This window comes from Monodon monoceros, unplaced genomic scaffold (assembly GCF_005190385.1).
Source record: "Monodon monoceros isolate NGI ecotype Baffin Bay Population unplaced genomic scaffold, NGI_Narwhal_1 Super_Scaffold_5, whole genome shotgun sequence".
Taxonomy (NCBI): domain Eukaryota; kingdom Metazoa; phylum Chordata; class Mammalia; order Artiodactyla; family Monodontidae; genus Monodon; species Monodon monoceros.
Genome location: NW_021703782.1, coordinates 114,803,688 through 114,824,329, shown reverse-complemented (window position 1 = coordinate 114,824,329; position 20,642 = coordinate 114,803,688). Strand labels below are relative to the sequence as shown.

The window sequence follows — 20,642 nt, the reverse complement described above, 5'->3', positions numbered from 1 at the left end:
TGGTTTGCAACCATTTATTCCGGTGCAGGGCTTTGGGTAGAAAAATAAACGGAAACCAAACAGAACGAATATGAAGCCTGAAGGGAGCCGAATGCCTCCTGTCCCCCCTCCTCCCCTCGCTGCTCAGGGAGGGGCGTCCTCTTGTGCTGGGGGAGGGGCAGCTCCAAGCCAAGCAGTTCTTCGTGCCGCACCTGGGGTGTCTGAGCCCCCATCCTGGCCAGGGAGAGGAGGGGGTGGGGCCCCGGTCCCGAGGGTCACAGGCTGGCGGCCCAGGTGAGGGCGAGGAGGCCCAGGGCCAGCGCCAGGCCGAGGGGGGCGCTGGTGAGCAGGGCGCGGGCGGGCGCAGCGCTCTGCAGACTCTCGTTGCACAGGTCGCCCCTGCAGCAAAGGGTGGCCGAGGACCCCCTGCTGACTTGGCCCTGCAGGTTGTGCGTGGGCGTGCACGACTCCGCGCAGTCCTTCTCCACCAGGTTCCCAGATAGGGGCTCCACTGGGGACGGGCGGGCGAGGTCAGGCCAGGCACCACCTCCAACCCCCAGGGCCTCCCAAGTACCAGTTCCCAGCGTCCATCGCCACCGTGACGGGTCAGTCACCGAGATCACTCCCACCATCCTCCCCAGGGATGATCCTCCAAGCCCTGGGGCACCGGGACAGAGCCCTGGAGTGTCCTGCAGGGGCCCCTTTCCCCTCCCCCAGATCGCTCACCCTTGGTCACCGTCTTGCAGAAGTTTGATTTGACTGAGCAGACCTGAGGTTTCTCACAGTTGGTGGAGCTTGTGCATACGTGACACCGGAGAGCCTGGGCTGGGGGCGAGGGTGTAGGGGTTTCAGCAGGCCCCAGGGAGACCTCCCAGGGAGACAGGGATGCCTGGGTTTACTGCCAGAAAAGACTCCTCCTGGACAGAGCCCTCTGTCACCCCTGCCCTAGGCCAGTCGCCTCTGAGGCCCCTGGGCCACGCCAGGGTTCAGGTCTTGCACACAGCCTCAGGAGGCAGGAGGTGACAGTCCCTGTCTGCTGGGGCCCTGGCACCCCACCTGGAGGAGCTGTCCAGTGCCGGGCATCCCTAGAGGACCAGTGAGGAGGTGGCCAGTATGGGGTGCACTGAAGACCCTTCCCCAGGGGCATCAGAGGCTCTGGGATTTGCTAATAGTGGCTCACAGGACCTGGCTGCAGTCCCCACCCTGGGGGCTATCTCCTGGTGGGGAGCCCACGGTGAGGACCTGAGGCTGCGTTGGGGTCCCGGAGGCTGTCAGGTTGGCCATGCTGAGCCTGCGGGGGGGAGGGGGAAGGGTGACCCAGGAGGGCCCTGGGCCCTGGAGAGGGGGATCAGGGGCTGAACCCTGGGTATCTGTCTTTCCCCAGGAGAGACATCTCAAGACAACTCCCAGCATCGCTCCCTCTCAGAATGTCTGATTCTTGGGGTTGATTTTCTGATTCTGAAATATTGTTAAGTCTGTGATCCCACAAAATTAAGATGCGGGGTTCACTTTGTTCTAGGGTTCACAACGCCAAGGTTCTCCGTGCCTAGAGGTGAGCAACTCCAGGCTTCCAGGGTCCGGCTCCCCACTGCCCCCAGCCCCCAGCCAGCCCCTCACCTGGCCCAGAAGCCACAGCCAGGGCGACAAGGAACAGCAGGGCTGTCTTCATCTCGGGGCGTTCCCGGGGCAGTGGGAGCCCCTCCTCTCCGGAGGCCTTATAGCTGGGACCAGTGCTGGTGGCAGGGAGGGGCGGGGACCTGCCCCTTCCGGCCTGGCCCACACCCTCCAGCGAGGCACACCCCTGCCCTGCCAGCTGGAGGGATCTCTGCCCGCGCTCCACCACTGCCCCCCACCACCCCCCACCGCCTGCCCTTCTCTGGGCTGTGGACAGCGGCCTCAGCTGGCTCTGCAGCCTGCCTCCTCTCTGTCCTCTGCCCAGCTCTGGTCACTTTGTCTTTGATCTTCCACTTTGTCTCTGACCTTCCACTTTGTCTCTGACTTCCACCCTCAGATAAGGTCACAGAGTCCCAAGCCTGTGTGGTTGCCCTGGGGGTGCCCAGTGCTGTGCTCGGGGCCGAGGGGCATGGTGCAGGAGGAGGTTCAGGCCCTGCCTTCTTGGGCTCCCGGGGGCTCTGGGTTGCTAGGTTGACCCCCAGGGGTCCTGGGGAAAAGACCCTAGGGAAGTGAAGTGTTCACTAAGATGTCTGGACCTTGGGAGAATGGGAAAGAGAAACCCTCGGGGCAGGGACGTGGATGCCAGATGTACCTGCAGAGAGGTGAGCACCACCGGGGTGAGGGATGTGAAGTCCAGTGGGGCCTGGGGCTTCGAAGGAGGGGCAGGGGCCGGATGCTGGGGAGGGGGTGGTGTGGAGGCAAAGACTCAACCCCCGTCGTCTCCACCGCCCCTACCTGCCATCTTCCCAGGCCCCAGGCCCCCTCCTCGCCAAGTGCTCCCTCCGCCAGCAGCTGACTGCGCTCTGCCTTGTGACAATTGCTCTGTGTCTGCTTCGGTCCCGAAAGGCAGTGTGTGCTCTTCCAGGCCAGGCCTAGGCTCCCGCCCGGTGTGGGGCTCGGCTGGGGGCCGCCGGGCAGATCCCACCGCACCTTGCCCCTCCGGCACTGCTCACAGGAGGGACTCGGGCCTCTGCGCGTAGGCTCCCGCTTCCCTTGTCCCTCTCCCCACAGGTTTCCCTGTCTGCTTGCTGGCCCTGGGACCCCACTACTTCTCCGATGTGCCCGGCAGACCCTGCTGGGAGGTGCGGGTGGGGCCCACAGAGGCAGGCTGTGATGACGCTGACTGGGGCCGGGGCACCGATGGAGGTCGGCCCTGGGCCGCTGCCAGCAGCCGAACCTGCCGGTGGACGTCCCCCTGAGGGCCTGGTGGGGCAGTGCCTGCTGTGGGGATCTGGGCCAGCCTGAGGCTCTTTGGAGCAGAGGCTCAGGACGGTCAGGTCTGGGCTACAGACCCCTGGCCTTTCCTCCTGGCAGGCCCCCGGGCAAGCTGGCTTCTGAGCTGGGCCTCACCTCCTCCCTGCCGAGTCAAGGGTGCATATCGTGATGCTGGGGGACCAAAGAGGTGTGCACACCCTGAAGCAGTCACTGGACCTGCAAGACCTGCACGATGGTGGAGGGGGGATGTTGCGGTGCCTTCCAGGATCCTGGGGGGCACAGGGAGGGGGCAGGCAGGAGCCCCCAAGGCAGCCCCGCATCAGGCTGCCTGTCCTACTGGCTGGTCCCTGGGGCTTGTTTAAGGCAGCTGGGGTCTGGATTGACAAGGCAGGTGACGTGGGGGTCCCTGGGCCCTGATCCAGAGAGAGAAAGTCACCCTGAGCTCCGAGGTCTCCCTCGGAGTGGGAGGGAGGGTGCCCAGGAGGCCCTGGGAAGCAGGGCACAGGGCTCAGTGACAGGGTGGTAACTAGCAAGGGGTGGCAGATGGCAGGTGGGGAGTGGTGACTGCTTGGGCCAAGGGTCATGGAAGCTGCTGGAAAAATAGCTTTGGGGGATTGGATTTCCTGTCGGGTCCGGTGGCGCTGCAGGATCCAGGGATGTCGGGCCGACTGGGAGTGGAGGTCTGGGCGTGAGGGAGCTGGGCAGCGGGCTCCCTGCATGTGGGGCTGGAGGGGGCCCTGTACCCCCGATCCACCTCCGTGAGGCACCTCAGGCTTTTACGTGGCTGTGTGCCCTGGTGGCAGGGCTAGACACTGGAGCAGAGGCGGCAGCTGGTCCTGTTCTGTGGGAAGGAGGCCTTTGCCCCAGCAGGGCTGCCCACGAGGACGCGAGCTGCCTCTCCTGGGGCTTCCTAGCAGAAACATCAACCCCAGATACACTTTACTTGTGGGAGAAAGTGGGTGATTCCAATGACTGGAGCTCTCAGAGAACTGGGAGTTATCAGGACGGTGCAGTCGGGGAGGGCTTCCTGCAGGCAGTGCTCTGGCCACTACGGCCTTAGAGGCCGGGTTCAGGAGAGAGAGGAGCCCCGAAGCTCGTCCCCTACCAACCCCTTTCACTGGTGAGGAAATAAGGGCCAGAGAGGGCTGGGCTGGCCCCAGGTCATCCGGGAGTGGGGCAGAGACTGGCTTGTTTCTGTCACCACTGACCCCTCCTTCCCTCCGCCCTCACATGCTGGAGAGAGCAGCTGCTTTCCAGAACCCGAGCCCTCCTATCAGCCTGGGTCCCTAGACCTGACTGTACCAGCAGGCGTGACGCCCAGGAGAGGCCTTGGAGGCAATACTACCCCCTACACCCACCCCCTAGCCCTGCCTGCTCCCTGAACTCAGCTGGCCAGGAAGCCAGACGCCAGGACAAGCCCAGGCCTCTGCCTGCAGCTGAGGTTCTCCTGCCCGGGCCCTCTCCCTGCACCTTGCCTTCCTGCCCTCTCCCCCTCGTCTCAGCCTGGGCATGGGAGAGGGGCAGGGCCACTGGGGTTACACAGAGCAGGAGTGTGGCCCAGAGAGGGAAGTGCCTGGCTCAGCGTGGCACAGCAGGCCCCCAGGCCTGCCCGGGCTGAGGGTGGGCACCTCCAAACCTCAGGCCGGGACAGGCTTCTTCAGCTCAGGTCACCATAAGGGCAGCCCCGGCCCCGGCTATACCCCCAAACTTCCCTCCACCTCGAGGCACCCCATTCACCCCCTCCTTCATTCCTTCAACAGAGTTTTAGAAGGACTCAGCACGTACCAGGCACAGAGGGTGCAACGGAGACTGAACGAGGAGAGACAGGGTCCAGGCTTCAGGGCCCCCTGACTAGCTGGGGAGATGTCGAGGGGGTGGACATGTGATGCTCTGTGTGTACCCCACGTGAGCATGATTATCAGGGAGGCTGAGGGACCCAGGGGGGCTCTCCCCGGGGTGGAGTGGGGAAGGGCATCCCAGCAAGGCAGCCAGGGTCTGGCTCAGGGGCCGTGCATGGACTTGGGGGTCATGCTCCCTTTCTGTCTCTCTCCTTCACCAGCTGGAGTGAGGTGACTTCCCCTGAGTCAGGCAGCGGAGTGATCCAGGGTCTCCCTTGGGCCTGCTCTGTTCCTGTAAGTCACACACCTGCATGCATATGGGGCCTCCCTCAGCTGACATACAGAGGGCAGGGCCTTGCCCAGGGTCACCCAGTCAGTGAGTGGGAGCCAGAGCTGGGCCTGGCCCCCCAGCATGGGGCTCTGACCCTCACCCTGGCCTTTCCACTCATCCTTCCTGGTGCAGGAGAGTTGCCTTTACACCCAGGGCCGCGGGCCTAGATGTAGGTCTCTCTCACCAACTGCCCAGGGCCTGACGTGGCCCCATCCATCCTAGATCATCCCCTGGGGCCCTGGCCACCAGCTGCCCTTCTCCAGAGACACCTTCTCCCCATCGCTGGGCGAGGCTTCTGGGTGCAGTTAATATCCTTGGGCTGGGCTGGGGGCTGGGGTCCAAGGCCGGCTCTGCCCCTCCGCTGGCCTCTCATACATGCGGGGCCCCTCTTTCCTGCTCTGCCAGACCGAAAATCCAGGGAGTAGCTACGTGGGCAACCCTTCCCTGCCTGGAAGCACAGCCTGTTGCCAGGAGTGGCTGGGCAGGAGCCCTAGGAGAGACCTCACAGGAGCCCTGCTCACAGCAGCTCCTAGGGCCAGCACTGGGCACCTCTCCACGGAGCCCCACATGGGCCCTGACCGTCAGCTTCTCTGGCTGTGTCCCTGAGAGGACACTGGGACTTGGAGATCTGGGTGATGAGGGCGAAGCCCTCAGGTGTGAGCTGCGTCCTTCCGTGAAGGCATGGGTATAGGTTCTGGGGTAGTGACCATGGGGCCCTTCTCACTTTCCACCCTCACTTCTCTGTCCTCACTTGCTCCCAACACCTACCCACCCATCCACTCATCTATCCATCATGCATGCATGCATCCATCCACCCATCTATCCATGTATCCATCCACCCATCCATTATCCATCCATCCATCCTCCCCATCCATATATCCACTCATCTACCTATCCATCCATGTATCCACCCATCCTTTTATCCATGCATTCATCCATCTTCCATCCGTCTATCAATCTATCCATCTGTCCATCCATCCATTCAACCATCCACCATCTACCCATCTACTCATTCCACTTACATGTCCTCTAGGAAATAATTACAGTGATGTTTCTCTATCTCCTCTCTCCTCTCTCCTCTTCCCTTCCTCTTTTATACACACACCTACCCCTGACAAGAGAAAACAGTAATTCTCAAAGACCACGGAGTGAAACCTGGCGGGACTCTGAGAGCCTTAGGTCTGCAGGTGGTTGGCAGGCAGCTCTGGAACTTGCAACACCTGACATGCAGACACTCCCTTTTTATTTAAGATTATGTTAACTGGGGAGGAGAAGGGCTTTGGGAGGACATCACTTATCCTGACCCTTAAGAGGGGAATAAATATCTAATATAAATCATGCACTCCGTGTCTGTCCGTCTTTGGCACTAGTACCTGTTACACAGGGCAGTGGAAATTCCTTTCCTTGGCAACCCTCCACCCCTGCCCCTTGGGGGTGCTGCCACTCTTTAAGCCCCACTAAAGTATGGCCAGGACAACCTAGAATTTAACAAAAAGGCTTTTTGGAAACAGCTGATGAAACTCTGGAATTGGGACTATGTGTCGGGGAAGTGTTCAGTCTGCAGTGAGACCCCGATTTCAGACGTGGACAGCCTCTCTGCAGACCCTGCATTTTGCAGACACGGTTCCCGGGCACAGGGCGATGGGAGCCAGCAGGGCGGCGTCTGCAGCAGCCACGTGGCCTGGGAGCTAGTGGCGCTCTGTCCTCACGGGGCCGGGTGTCTGCTCCTCCAGGCTTCAGGCGGCTGTTGAGCTTGGGGTCCGGAACAGCCCAGCTCCAACGCTCTCTGCTCAGCTTGGTGGCCTCAGGGACCCGGCTCTGGCAGCAGTCCTGGTCCAGGAGTTTGCATATTGTTGCAGCCCACTCTGGGTGTGGGTACAGCCCCTGGGCAGGGAGGTGGGTCCCAGTCTGGGCCTGCCAGGAGCTCATGACTACAATCCCAGGGGCTCAGGGGATCAGAGGGTTTGTGCCGTCATAACTTCGGATGTTATGTAAGAAGGGAGCAGGGGCGGCCCCCCTGGCTGGAGGAAAGGTGACTCACAGAGGCCCAGGAGCCCCCAGGGATGTGCCCAGAACAGAGGAAGCAGCTCTGACTGCGAAGCCCAGGGCACATGGAGGGCCTGGTGCTCCAGGACCCCTGCTGGCTGGCAGTCTGGGCTTCTAGCCCAGAAGACTGCAGAGTCACCCCTGCTCCCAAGCCCTCTGAGCTCCAGCTGCCTCCCTGCGCTCCCACCCCACCCTCCCTCAGGGATTTCGGAAATAACAGGTCGAAGCCTGAGCCTTCCACAGACGGCCCTACCCCCACGCCCCCTAAATGCTCCTCCCTAAACCAGCAGCAGAAGCGGGGGCTCCAGGGTCAGAGCCAGCCTCCCTGCCCCACTGCCCGAGAGCCCTGCTCTGCTGACACATCAGGTGCCCACCCTCAGTCTTCCCGCCGGGGGTCCTCTTGAAGTCCCTCCAGCCCTTCCCTACCTCCGGGCCTTTGCACCTGCTGTCCGGCTGCCTGCCCGTGGTCAGGATCACAGCCACAACCTCGCCCTCTGAGAGGCCAGTGAGCCCTGCAGCACCCGACCTCCCCCCGAGTCCCCGTCAGAACTTGCGGGCCCACTTTTGCTTGTCGGTTTGCGGGCTACGGCCCCCAGGTCTGCTGTGTCACCGTGATGTCTCAGTGTCCACGTGATCTCTGAGTGTCTGTTGATTTAATGACTGGGGGGCACCTGTAGGTGGGCGTAGAGAGAACTCAGGCTTGGGTGCAGGCCACCACTCCCCCACCAGGAGCTGGGGGGCCGGGAAGGGGTCCGGAAGGCTCTTCGTGCCTCAGTTTGCTCATCTGTAGTGAGGGAGAGTGAGTGTCTTCATCTGGAAACAGCCCCCTTGCCCCACCCCTACTTCTGAACACAGAAGCTCTTGGAGGAGGTGGCCATGAGTCGTCATGTGGCATCCAACGTGGCTCTCCGTTGGGACTTGTAGGGGTGGGGCCTGCCCCAGAGGGAAGGTTGGTCAGAGAAGAGAGGCAAGAAAGGAAATTTCCACTTTCCTTAAGAGAAGAAACCCCAAGCTTCTAAGGCTGGGTGGAGTGGTCCAACCCTGAGCTCCACCTTTGCTGCTGGGATGGCTGCCCCATACGTGCCCCATAAACACCTCTTCCTGGGCCTCTGGGCCTGGCTGTGCTGGGGGCTGGGAGGGCCCCCAAGGGAACCCTGACACCCTTAGTTCAAGGCAGGGCACCCTCAGCCTATCTTGTCCCCCAGACATAGCCCAAGGTGCAGACAGCGGGCAGGAGTCCCACAGGAGGGCAGGCCCCCTCCCACTGGCTTGAGACCTCTGCTGCCCTGCACTTCTCGGGGCTGCTGTGCTCCCCGACGGAACGGCCACCACTGCCCTGCCACAGGAGCAGGGGACCGACAGTGGCTGCGCACCCAGGCTCTGGGGCCACTCAGAGCTCCGGGCGCCTGGCGTGCCCTGATCGCGTATGTAGGATGGGCAGGGGTGGGCACAGAGCTGAGCACCCCTGCCGGGGTACACTGAGGCTCCGAGGGGCTACCCGGGGGTGCCGTGTCAGCCCCCAACGTGGGATTTGCTGAAAGCATGTTTCTGCCTCTCTGGCCCAGGGGGTTCAGGACAGAAGTAAGTGCTGCGTCCCCACCTGAGCATGTGCCTTGCTGAGGACCCCCCTCCAAGGCACAGCGGGGCCCCCAAGACCGAGGACGAGCAAACTCACCAGACCCCACGCCTCAGACAGCTCAGAGCAGCCCTGCAGCTCTATTCCTTCCGGGGCCCCCAACACCGAGGACGAGAAAACTCACCAGACCCCACGCCTCAGACAGCTCAGAGCAGCCCTGCAGCTTTATACCTTCTCTCTCAACACCCTGCGGGGTCGCCTCTGGGGGAGGTAGGGCCACCTCCCAGTACCGATGTCCTCGCCCCCCCGTGGGCAACCAGGGTACCGTGGGAAAGGTCTGACTTCACCTGGCAGGGGCTGGCAGGGGCGCCAGTGGCCTTCCAGAAGCTCCGTCCCTCCCCGATTTCCGCACCCTGAGCCCCGGAGGCAGGAAGGAAGGAGGCGCCATGGGTCTGTGATGCATGAACGGAAGGTGGGAGAGCGAGGCGGCTGGAGGGACACTGACCGTGCCTGTCACTGTCACCAGCAGGCCCTACTCGAGAGCTTGGGCCCCGGTTCAGCCCGCGGATGCTCAGACCTGAAGAGGGGATCCCGGAAGGTTGGAGGAAGGAGGGGCCTGCCCTGGGGGTGTGAGGGGAGCCTGGAGAAGGCAGGGTCTGGGTGTGGTTGGGCAGGGCAGGCCAGGGCCCCAGCACAGTGCGAGGTGCCCAGGTCGGGGGTCCTGCCACCCATGATGTGAGGTAGGGAGCCCGGGAGAGGCACCCCGGCCGGGCTGCCGACTGAGGCCAGGCGTTCCAGGCATCACCCTCCTTGCGTGCCCACATCTTGCAGAATCCGTGGACCGCCTGCTCCCTCCCTCCCAAGTATTTTACATGGACTCACTCAAACCGGGAAGCCCACGCTGGGGCCTTGCTGGGACGGTGTTGTTGGGCTGCAGAAGGAGTTTCTCTTAACCGACCCTTGTATGGACACGTGAGCATTACAAACAAGGACGGGTAGTCCCTGCCCCCTACAGCCCCGGGGTGGGCCCCACTGCGGGGATTCCTGCTGGAGAGCGTGGTGTCCCCCAGGGTCTGGGTGGGCCGAGGAGAGGCCAGCGGGGCGCATAATCACACAGTACTTGTCGGGCGGGGCACTCCACCAGGCTCGCAGGGCTCGAGGCCGCAGCACGGCAGGGCCTGGGCTGGGAGGAAAGGAAGCAGACCCGTGGTCAGTCTGGGCTGGGGGCTCGGGCAGCCACTGGGGTGGGCGGCCTGGGGGCCCGGGCCTGGGGCTAGACTGAGCGCCCCCTCTTCCTGGTCCCCTGGGACAGGCCGAGGGGCAGGGACTGCTGTGCTCCACTGGCCCTGTGTGTGTGAGCGCCAGTCTGGCAGCAGGAGTGCGGGCAGAGGCGGTGGGTGGAGGTCTGCAGGCTCCCCCGGGACAGAGACGACCTGGGTCCTCTTCCTCACTGCCCCGTCCCTCTCTGGGCCGCAGTGTCCTTACCCACAGGATGGGGCTCCAGGCTCAGGGCTGCTGCCTGCACACAGTAGGTGTTAAGTGTTGTTTACTAACAGGAAGGAAAGGCCTTGCCCCTCAATGCCTGGGGCCTGCTGGTGCACCCCACCCCAGGCCAATCGATGGGGAGCCTGCAGCAAAAGGTCCGGTCCTGGCTCACCCCTGAACGCTGAGCAGCCGGCCCTAGGTCCCACCGACAGGGAGACCGGGACAAGGCTCCTGTCCTGGAGGCCCCAAAGGCCGTCCAAGGGTGGCCGCCCGCCCGAGGTGCAGCGCGTAACCCCGATGTGCTGGAGCGGAGTGTGCAACAGACACCCTGTGGGCACTTGGCCGAGAGGGACCACGGTCTTAACAGAGGGTGGCGGCCATCTGGGAAGGCTCCCTGGAGTGGGTGGCCCTGGAGCTGGGCCTGGACAGATGAACAGATTTTTACTTGTCATCTGGGGAAAGAACCCTCGGGCGGAACGTGCAGCCTGGCAGAGGCCAGGCCGGTGGGGACCAGGCTGCGAGGACCCAGGAGCTGTGACAGGGCAAGTGGGCGGGTGGGAAAGCTAGGAGCCCCTTACGTGGGCTGTGCTGTAGGAAAGGGCGCCTCTCTGCCAGGGCTCGGGGTAGGGGGCTGTGGGGGACCCGGGCGGGGTACCCCGTGGGGTGTCCTTGCCCACATGGGTCAACTGATGTCAAATCTATTTCCGCCTATGGGGAGGGTTGGGGCACTTGTGGCTGGACCACAGGCAAGCAGGAGGTCAAGCTCAGACCTCCAGAGCCCCCGCCCTGGGCTCGGAGGCCGTACCTCCCAGGTCAGGCTTCTGGAACTCCCCAAGAAGAATAGGCCTCTGTGTCTCAGGGCGACCCCCGGCTGCTCCTAATCCTCTGTGTGCAACTAAGTCCTGGGCGCTGGTGGGGTGGGGAGACACTCCTAGCTTCCCTTGACCAAGAACCTTATTGTGCCTCAGTTTCCCCCACAGGGGTCCAGATCGTCCCTACGTCCTTGGGCCGTGCTGAGCATTAATGGGTTAATGCTCCATAGGTCCCTGTGCTATCCCAGTGTCAGCCTCCCAGGAGCTCTAAGCCCTGGAGGACAGAGACGTCCCAAGCCCGCCTGCCCCCTGCCCTGCTCCCACAGCTGGACCCGGGACACAGGCGGTGGGGCGCCTCCTCAGCACCGGCTCTCTCTTCCCGCTACCCACCTCTGCACCAGGCTTTCTTTTGAGAAGCGACCCTGCCCACTGCCCGGTCCACGGAACCAGCCTCACACCCTTGCCCGAAAGTCCCCTCCACCTATTTTTCCAGACCCCCCAATCTGGGACTGATCCCCAAGGTGCCTCCTTCCCCTCTGCCCTCTACCCCCCCCCCAGGCCTTCCCCCCCCTCAGCCACCCTCAAGGGAAGCCACAGGTGGGGCTAATTACCCCCGGCTGATAATCATTCAGCTGATAATCGCGGGCTGTACCACCCACTCCTCAGGCCCCATTTCCGGTAGGCGCTGGTGTTCAAGGTCATAAAACCAGGTCATCAGGTAGGGGCAGGACTGGGACTGAAGGGGGTGACCGATTCCTTTCCCTGGTTTTAGCACCACAGTCCCACCTCCCAGAAATCCCAGGAAAACAGGACAATTGGTTACCCTCACTGGAACCAAGGTCCCCCTGCCTGGCCCAGAGCTCTGCCACCTCGGACCGCTCGCCAGGGTCCTTCGCCCCACAGGAGGCAGATATGCCAGAAACTGTGCCCAAAGGGACACCAAGGTCTCCGCGTCTGGCTGGTCAGGGAGCAGCCACGAGGGCCTCTCCCCCCAATCCCTGCAGCCCCCCATCCAGGCTGATGCCGCAGACCCTCAGACCGCAGCCAGCCCTACCCGGCACCTCCCACCCAGGTCAGCGTCCCTTACCCAGGTCAGTGCACAGCACAGCCAGAAGCAGGAACACCAGGAGTGGCCTCATCGTGGGGCATCTACCAGCTAGGACTGGGAACACAGGACACCGCCCGTGTCCCCCACAGCCGACACCGGGGGCCTTTATACGGCCGGCTTCCTGGTCAGGCAGACCTAGGAATTTAGCTAGAGGTGAGCTTGGGCCAGCCAGGCCAGCCTGACTCATGCCTCCTGGGCCTCTTAACCACTGGACCACCAGGGAAGTCCGTGTCCAGTTTGTTTCGATGGTATATTTGTCAATGATATTTTATTTTAACTTTTTTAAAGCTTCTTTTAGAACTGTCATATTTTTGGCTCTATGGTATGTGGGCTGCCTTTTACCCCAGGCCCCAAAAGATAAGGGTGGGTAAGAAACCAAAGTTCTGATCACTTCCCCTAAAATTGTGCACATCTGTATACTGAGATGGGACGGACACTGAACAAGCAATCCTGGTGTCCACACCACCCCCTCCATCCACACCGTCCACACCACCCACTCCGTTCACACCGTCCACACCACCCACTCCGTCCACACTGCCCAGTCCGTCCACACCGTCCACTCCATCCACTCCGTCCACTCCACTCACTCTACTCCATTTATCCCACCCACACCATCCCTCTGCTCTGTCCACTCCATTCCCTTCAACTCCATTCAACTCCATCCACACCTCCCACCCCATCCACACCACCCACCCCGTCCACACCATCCACACCATTCACTCCATTCGACTCCGTCCACTCCATCATCCCTCCGAGCTTGGTGACCTCCTGCGGCCACGGGCCATGGCAGCAGCCAGGCCTTGCCCAGCAGCCCCTGGCTTCCCTGGCCTGAAGCCCAGCCTTGCCTGGAGCTGTCCTGAGATACGGACTGGACTTTGAAGCCTGGGTGACTTTCCAGACTCCACCTCAGCCCTCAGCCCAGGCCTGAGGACGTTCTTTGATCTTGCTTCGAGGGTCATGTGGCTGGGAAGGGCACGATGGAGCCCAGACTGGGGCCATGAGCCTTTTGTTTGCAGCGCCGGGCAGTGGGCCGGCCCTAGACCCAGCTCAGAGGCCAGCAGGCGGAAGCCGGGCCTTGGGCCTGTGGGTGCAGTGGACAGTCTGTGGGAGGGAGAGAGCTCCTGGGGCTCTGGGCTCCCCCTGCCCCAGGCGTTGCTGATTTCTACTCCGTAACCCCTTGGGCCTGGGGTGCAGGGACGAAGGGCTGAATGTGAGGGGTTGGGGGGCCCGCGTTCAGTGATCTGTCGGGTAACACACCGGAGCCCTGTGCGCAGCCTGGAGAAGGTGGACTGCATTTGAAGTAGGGGCGATGAGGGGCGGGGCTTGAAAGAAGAGGAGGAGCCAGTGCAGAGCAATAGGCAAGGGGGTGGGTTCCCAAAACCCTCCCACAAGCAAAGTCCGCTGGATTTCTCCCCGGGGCACAGCGTTTCTCAAACTGAGGTCTATATTCCTGGGGATCTGTAAGAGATTTTTTTCCCCTAATAGGGCAATGTGGGAAATACTGAACATAAGGACTCTCAAAGGGCCTTTTGCAGCAAAGATTCTGCAGTCCTGTGGGGCAGGGGCCTGAGAGGGCCCAGCTATCTGCAGAGATGCTCTCAGGGAAGGGGGGGATCCTCCGCACGAGGAGGGCAGGAGGGCAGAGGCTGCCCTGGCCTGGGGATGGGCAGAGAAATGCGTCCCAAGTACCAGCCTGCCCAGGGGCTGGGGGCGGGGGGGGGGAGCCACCCCTCATTAAACTAACCAGGCATTTGAAACTCACTCTTTTACCAGCTGGACGTTCTCCAATTAAGGCCCAGGCTCCTACCCCAGGTCACAATTAACACATGGCCTCCTCAGCCTGGCATTGGCCTCCACTCCCCAGAGTGGCTGAGAGGAGACATGGAGCTCCCTGCCCCACAGGTGTGCAGGGCAGGCGAGAAAACTAAGATCCCAGTGAGGCCCTGGACTGGACACCTGCCCAGAGGAGCTCCATCCCTCCCTCTGGGAAAAGTCCTTGACCCCAGTTATGAACCCAGGACCGCCACGTGAACAAGAGGCTGAGTCCTGTTCCTGCCTCCCCCTTCCTCCCTCCCCTCCCTGCGTCTGACCCTTCCTCCCGCCCTGTGCTGGGGACAGAGTGGTGGGGACCCAGGATGTGAACTCAGGCCCCACGCTGTCAGGCAGGTCTGGAAAAGGGATGTTCCTATGCCTATTTCACCAAGGGGGCTCCAGAGCCCTCTGGTCCCACGCTGAGCCCTGGCCCTGGTCACACGCTGAGCCTGGGCTTTGGTCACATGCTGAGCCTTATTCCTGGCCATAAGGAACGGATGCTGTTCTAGTCTTAGGACCCATGCCCAGAGCGTTGGGGAAGGACAGAAAGGCTGCTGTGCGCACGGGCACAGGGCGCCTCAGAAAGGGCTTAAGCAGCCACCAGAGAGCTCAGGCTGGTGGGACTCTGAGTGTCCTGAGTAGAAAGCTCGGTGTCCTGAGTTGCTCTGGCACCTGCCCTCGGCCAGTCTCCCCTCTTCCTTCCCTTCCCGCTCACGCAGAGCCTGGCCCCTACCCCCGCACTGCAGCCTTCTGTTTCCCTGCAGCAGGGAGAACACCAGCACCTCCCTACCCATCCTGAAGGGCCCCAGTCTCGGGGTGGGGGTCTCTGAGTGTCCACCTGGCCCGGGAGTGTCCCAGCTAGCCCCTCCTTGAGCCTCCCTGGCTCCTTCAGAGGAGGGACAGAGAGAGAGGTGGAGGATGGGGATAATTCACTCTGGGTCCCCAGGTGGGAGGGCTGCTCCTCTTTGGGCTGGTCTGGGCAGCAAGGAGCCAGGATGCAGGGACGCCCTTGTTCCTGATCATGGGCAGCTGGTGTTCTCCGGGAGCAAGAAGGTGGGAAACTGGATAAACAAGGGAGTCCCAGCAGCCAGCGGCCAGCAGGGCACACCTGGGACAGCCCGGCACGCCCTCCTTGCAGGTTGGGGCTGAGCCACGGAGTGGGGGGGGGCACTGCCATCTCCCCAGTGAGGGGCACTAGAGATGGGCCAGGAAGGGTGAATAGGAGCTCACCAGCCAGAGCAGGGGCCAGGGTGAACAGGTACACCATCTCAGGGGATGTCTGCATGGGAGAGGCTCCCTCTCTGAGATGGTGCCCTTGGGTTCTGTTCCAGCAAAACGTCATGGAAACTTCGTCACACCCTGGGCAGAGCCGTTATCCTGTTTAATGCGGTGCCAAGGGACAGCCGTGTCACAGGCACAGCTCCTGCCCTCCAGTGTCCATCTCCCTCTAGCACCCTCTGCTGGCAAAGTGGGAGTGTGGCGGGCAGCCTTGCTGCCAGAAGCTGGGCACAGAGGGTAGGTGTGGACCTGAGCCCATTTCACCACCAGCACCCTGTGAAAATTAATAAAGGGAAAGTCACTAAAATGGAGTTGGGATGCCAGAAGAGGGCGCTCTCATGCACCTACCCCTCAAGGTCAATACAGATCCCAACAGGAAGAGACCTACCTTGCATCTCTGGCAAGAAGTGACACCAAGACCAGCAGGAGGAAAGAAGATTTTTCTCCCCGCCCGACAACAGCCCAGCCAATGAAAAGCTACCACTCCGTCAACTCCCAGTTTCCTCCAATGGACTCTGTTTATAACAGCCCCTCCCAACTCCCCTTCTCCTCTGCAAAAGAGTCTCTTCTTTGCTTTACCAGGCATACATATAGTTCACCACAGTTGCATTCTTTGCAAATCCCAAATTGCAATCCTTTGCTATTCCAGAACAAACACATTTTGCTGGTAAAAGAACTGGCTGTTATACTGTTTTAGGTTAGCAACCCCCTCCCATAGCCGAGACCACGCGCCCCTCAGGGCTCTTTCAAACCTCCCTCCAGCCCAGGACTGGAAGATGCCTCTAATGGGCAACTTGGGCCTGGCCCAGAGCACACTGCCTCCCCCTTCCTGCGCTGTGGAGAGCTCTGTCTGCTCCTGTTACCCTCCTAGGGCTCCAGAGAGCGAGGCCACCGGTAGGGGCTGGAGCAGGGTGGCTCCAGGGCCACACTTCCCACCTGGACGAGGAAGCAGGGGACAGTGGAGGCTACGCTTGCTCGGGGCAGTGGAGCTTTCTCTGCCAGGTTCAGACCTCGAGTTCGTGCCCCTTGCCAGGTGGGGAAGGGTCTTGAACAGGCACTGAAGTGGCTGAGTGGATACGGGATTGCCGCCCATCTTTCCCCAGCTTGGAGGATGCCAGCAGGGATGGTTTTGAAGGAGAACCTTGTGTCCCCAGTGCTGCCCTGAGGTTCTCCATCCCTAAAGTTCAGGTGCCCTCTTGGCTGGTGAGGTAAAAGCCAGGTTGCTGGTCTGCGGGTAGGTACCCAGGCCTCAGGGTCCCCTCCCCACACTCCACCCCACGCTGTTTATACCACCACTGGGTCCCCTCTGCCTTCCCGTGCCTGCAGTGCCCAGCTTGGAGCCTGCCACCTGGAGGGCCTGTGTCGCTGTAGGGCAGGCAGCTCCTGCAGGACCGTGCGGGGCCTGGAGAAGTCAGCTGGCCTCCTGGAGGCTGGAACGCCCCGAAGGCAGCACCACCTTGCTGGTTCTGCTGCAGAGGCCTGGCCAGTGGGCAGGCTGGGCCTTGGCATCTTGGCCCCCAGGACCCTGGCAGATGTCCTCAGTCTGCAAACGGGAGACAGGTAGGGGAGGACTGGGCGAGCTGGAGACAGTGAGGCCCCTACGCACTGATCTTTTCATTTATTCACTCATCCACAGACACTTATGTACCTCCTTGTGCTGGGCGCTGTGTCCAGCACTGGCTCACGCTGGCCTTGGCTGGATTGGAAGGGCCAGTGGCTCCACAGGAAGGGCGCCCTGGGCATGAGAAGAGGGAAGGGAATGGTCTCTGCACGCGCTTGCCACAGTCCCAGGGAGCGGAGAAGACCTTTCTGGGAGGTCCTCAGGCGCGGGCGGCGGGCCGGTAGTTCAGACACCTGACTGTAGCCTCTGGCCTCCAGCAGTGAGAGCTTAGGCAAGCCGCCTGCTTCACTCTTGGCTTTACCATGAGCCCCCGCATGGCCAACCCTGGAAGGCACCTACCGGGGACCGCCGTAGGCCTGGCCGCCTCGCGCCTGTGCCCCGTTCCCAGCACCGGCGCTGCACTTCCTGGCCTGGATCCCATTTCCCCCCAGCAAGGTAGGGAATCGATACCCCCCTCAGTCCCTGAGGCCCCAGCACTGACAACTGGGAGACGGTACCCGCACTTCCTTGCCCAGGTGGGACGATTCTGAGGTGAGGGTTCTACATGGGCGTCAGAGAGCCCCAGGGGACCGTCTGCAGTGGCAGCTGGATGGTGACCTCCCTTCCCCGTCTCCCCTGGAGATGAGCCTTCACCTCCGGAATAAGCCACCTGCTCTCCAGCCCTTGTCTCAGGGCTGCTCCTGGGAGGCCTGGAACTTAGTGCCTTCGGCACCTGGCACACAGCTGATCAACCACCAGCAGCTACGGCCATGATGCTAATGACTATCTCAGGGGTTATGGGGTTCCCGGAGAGGCTGCAAACACCTGGACGGTAGACCAGATGTCTATCTGTCTGCCCACAGCCGAGGGTCCTGGAAACTGCGGCTGGATCTGCCCTGGGCTGCTGAGTCTGCAGAAACCTTCCCAAGTGGAAGCTGAGCCAGGTGCACCCCCCCAGACCACACTGAGCCTGCTGAGATCACATAGAGCAGGAAGAGCTGTGCACCTAACTCGCTGTTGCAACTGTTAGGACGTGAGGAATGCATTTTCTTGATTCAGTTTTAAAAATACAAGGAACGGCAAGACATAGACATTTAAGATCTATTACGACGGATCGTGTTCTGACATCACCTGGAGCCGAGTATGACTATCTAAATTCAAATTAAACAACGTAAAATCGCTTCCTCTATCACACGGGGCAACGCTTCATGCACTAGGCAGCTGCGGGCGGGCGGCTACGGGCGTGGAAGCAGCCCCGGGGGAAGGGCAGTGCTGACAGGTGGGGAACCTGCCGCCGTGGTCACAGAACCTTCCTCCCGCTTCCCACATCCCCAGCTCCACACAAGCCAACGCTTCCACTGCATCAACGGCTCTTTCGCTGGCAAATCAAACATGTCTCTCTAGTTCCACTCGTCCCGGTGACCCTGTGGGGCGAGCACAACCCCGTCTTTCACTATTTGCCGGCCAGAGGCACTGACAGTTTGTGGGGAGGCAGCCCTGCCACAGAGCTTTGCATCCCAGCCCTTGTGCGTTCTGTCGCTCCTTCCGAAGCCCTGCATACGCTTCCCAAAGACCTAACAAGATAAGAAACGCCCCAGTGGGGAGCCATCAGAGCCCATGGATCAGGGCTGATCTAACCAATTTCCTTCCATAAAGTGTCCCAAAGAGGAGGAAGGTCTCTCACTTGGCTTGCCTTGGGGCTTTACCCCGTGGCAAGCTTGAAACATGTGTTCAACTGGGCCTTCATTTTGTCACCTGTAGGATGGAGAAGGTGTGAGTGCCCTTCTCACCGGGTGGATCTGTGCATACCGAGCTTAGGACAATAGCTCGCCACATACTGTTCATTCATTTATTGATCACTGGCTGCATAGACTCGGCTGGCTTCTCATCCTCAGGGGATCCTACCATGAGGCTTCCCCATAATAGGTCCTGGGTTTCTGGATGGTTTGAGAAAGCCTGTATCATTATGCAGATGGATCCCCATAGTACGTAGGGGGAGACTGGTTGCTTTTCTCACTCAGCACAATTCCCTTCAGATTCATCCAGGTTGTTGCCTGTTTCAATAGTTTGTTGCTTTTTATTGCTGAGAAATATTCCATGACATGGATGGACCACAGCTGGTTTAACCACTTGCCCATTGAAGGACATCTCGGTTGTTTCCAGTTTTTGGCACTTTTAAATGAAGCTGCAATACACGTTTATCCACGGGGTTTTCTTGTGAACATACCTCTTCATTTCTCTGGAATACACACTCAAGAGTGCGACTGCTAGGTCATACGGTAGTTGCATGTTGAGTTTCATAAAAAACTGTCAAACTGTTTGCCACTGTGGTGATATAACTTTACAGTCTCACCAGCAATGTATGGATGGTCCTGTTTCTATGCATCCTCGTTGGCATGTGGTGTGGTCACTATTTTTACTTTAGCACTTTGATAGGTGTATAGTGATATCTCATTGTGACTTTAATTTGCATTTTCATAAAGGATAATGCTGGTGAAAATCTTTTCATGTGCTTATTTGCCACCTACCTCTGCTTATTGGTGAAATGTCTGCTCATACGTTCTGACCCATTTTCTTTCTTTTTTTAATATTTTATTTTTTTATTTTTTTATTTTATTTTTTTGGCTGCATCAGGTCTTAGTGGTGGCACACGGGATCTTCGTAGAGGCATGCAGGATCTTTCATTGCGGCGCACGGACTTCTCTCTAGTTGAGGCACGCGAGCTCAGTAGCTGCGGCCTGCAGGCTTAGTTGCTCCGAGGCATGTGGGATCTTAATTCCCTGACTAGGGATCGAACCCGCATCCCCTGCATTGGAAGGCGGATTCCTTACCACTGGACCACCAGGGAAGTCCTCTGGCCCATTTTCTAGTCGGATTTTCTTCTTTTTAATTGTTGAGTTTTGAGAGTTCCTTAGAATTTTAGATGACACTTTGCTGGATACGTGCCTTGCAAATATTTTCCCCCAGTCTGTAGTCTGTCTTTTCATCTTCTTATCAGAGTCTTCAGCAGGGCATAAGGTTTTAATTTTGATGAAGCCCACTTTATCAACTTTTCCTTTTATGGATTGTGCTTTTGGTATCAACTCTAAGAACTCTTTGCTTAGCCCTAGATGGTATCTTTTTCCATATCTTTTTAATGGTTATAAGACCTGTAGATATGTCATCCTTTTCATTCCTGATATTGATAATTTGTGTCTTCTCTTAGTCATAATCATACTTTCTAGGGATTTATCAGTTTTACTATTTTTTCAAAGAAATAACTTTTGATTTTTCTATTATTTTGTGTATTTCTATTTTACTAGCCTGTTTCTACTTCTTTGGGGTTTGTTATTCTTCTTCTAATTCCTTGAAATAGATACTCAGATCTCTGACTTTCAGGTTTTCCCCATTAATATATGATTTCAGATTACAAATTTCTCTTTATAAGCATGGCTTTAGCACTATGCCACAGGTAATAATATGTCATAGACACATTGTAATTTAATATAAATATTTTCTAATTTCCATTGTGATTTTTTTGAATCTTAGGCTATTCAGGAATGTATTGCTTAATTTCCAAATATTTGGGAGTATTTTAATTTTTGTTCTTAGTTTCTTATTGAATGTCACTGTGGTCAAAAAACACACTCCAGATGATTTCAATCCATTGAAATTGTTGAGAATTGCTTTACACCCAGCATATGGACAAACGTCTGGTGAATATGCCATGTCCCTTGAAAAGATTGTTCAGTTGTATGTAATACTCTATATATGTTATGTGGAATTAATTAAAGAAATCTCAGCTAAAGTTGTAGTTGGGACAGGCCTGGAGTGGGGAGCGCTCCCCCTATATGCATAGTCAGTTACCCCAAGGGGAACACACAAGGGGCTACATACATTGCCACAGGA

General features: G+C 59.3%; 1 protein-coding gene across 1 annotated transcript; it reads right to left on the bottom strand.

Annotated features, from left to right (window-relative positions):
- Window positions 1-254: 254 nt before the first annotated feature.
- On the bottom strand, window positions 255-1,648 carry LY6D (lymphocyte antigen 6 family member D). The gene is made up of 3 exons (XM_029201535.1): window positions 1,597-1,648; window positions 706-804; window positions 255-490 (listed from the first exon to the last, which is right to left on the bottom strand). Exons 1-3 carry the CDS (start codon window positions 1,646-1,648, stop codon window positions 255-257), a joined length of 387 nt encoding a protein of 128 aa, XP_029057368.1.
- Between the last annotated feature and the right edge of the window lie 18,994 nt (window positions 1,649-20,642).

Bases quoted from the DNA above. Each gene is read 5' to 3' on its own strand.
- LY6D (XM_029201535.1), bottom strand. From the start codon at position 1,648: ATGAAGACAGCCCTGCTGTTCCTTGTCGCCCTGGCTGTGGCTTCTGGG. The intron at 805-1,596 runs GTGAGGGGCTGG...CCTCGCCCCCAG, and splicing joins GGCTGTGGCTTCTGGGCCAG to CCCAGGCTCTCCGGTGTCAC. The intron at 491-705 runs GTGAGCGATCTG...GCCCGTCCCCAG, and splicing joins CTGCAAGACGGTGACCAAGG to TGGAGCCCCTATCTGGGAAC.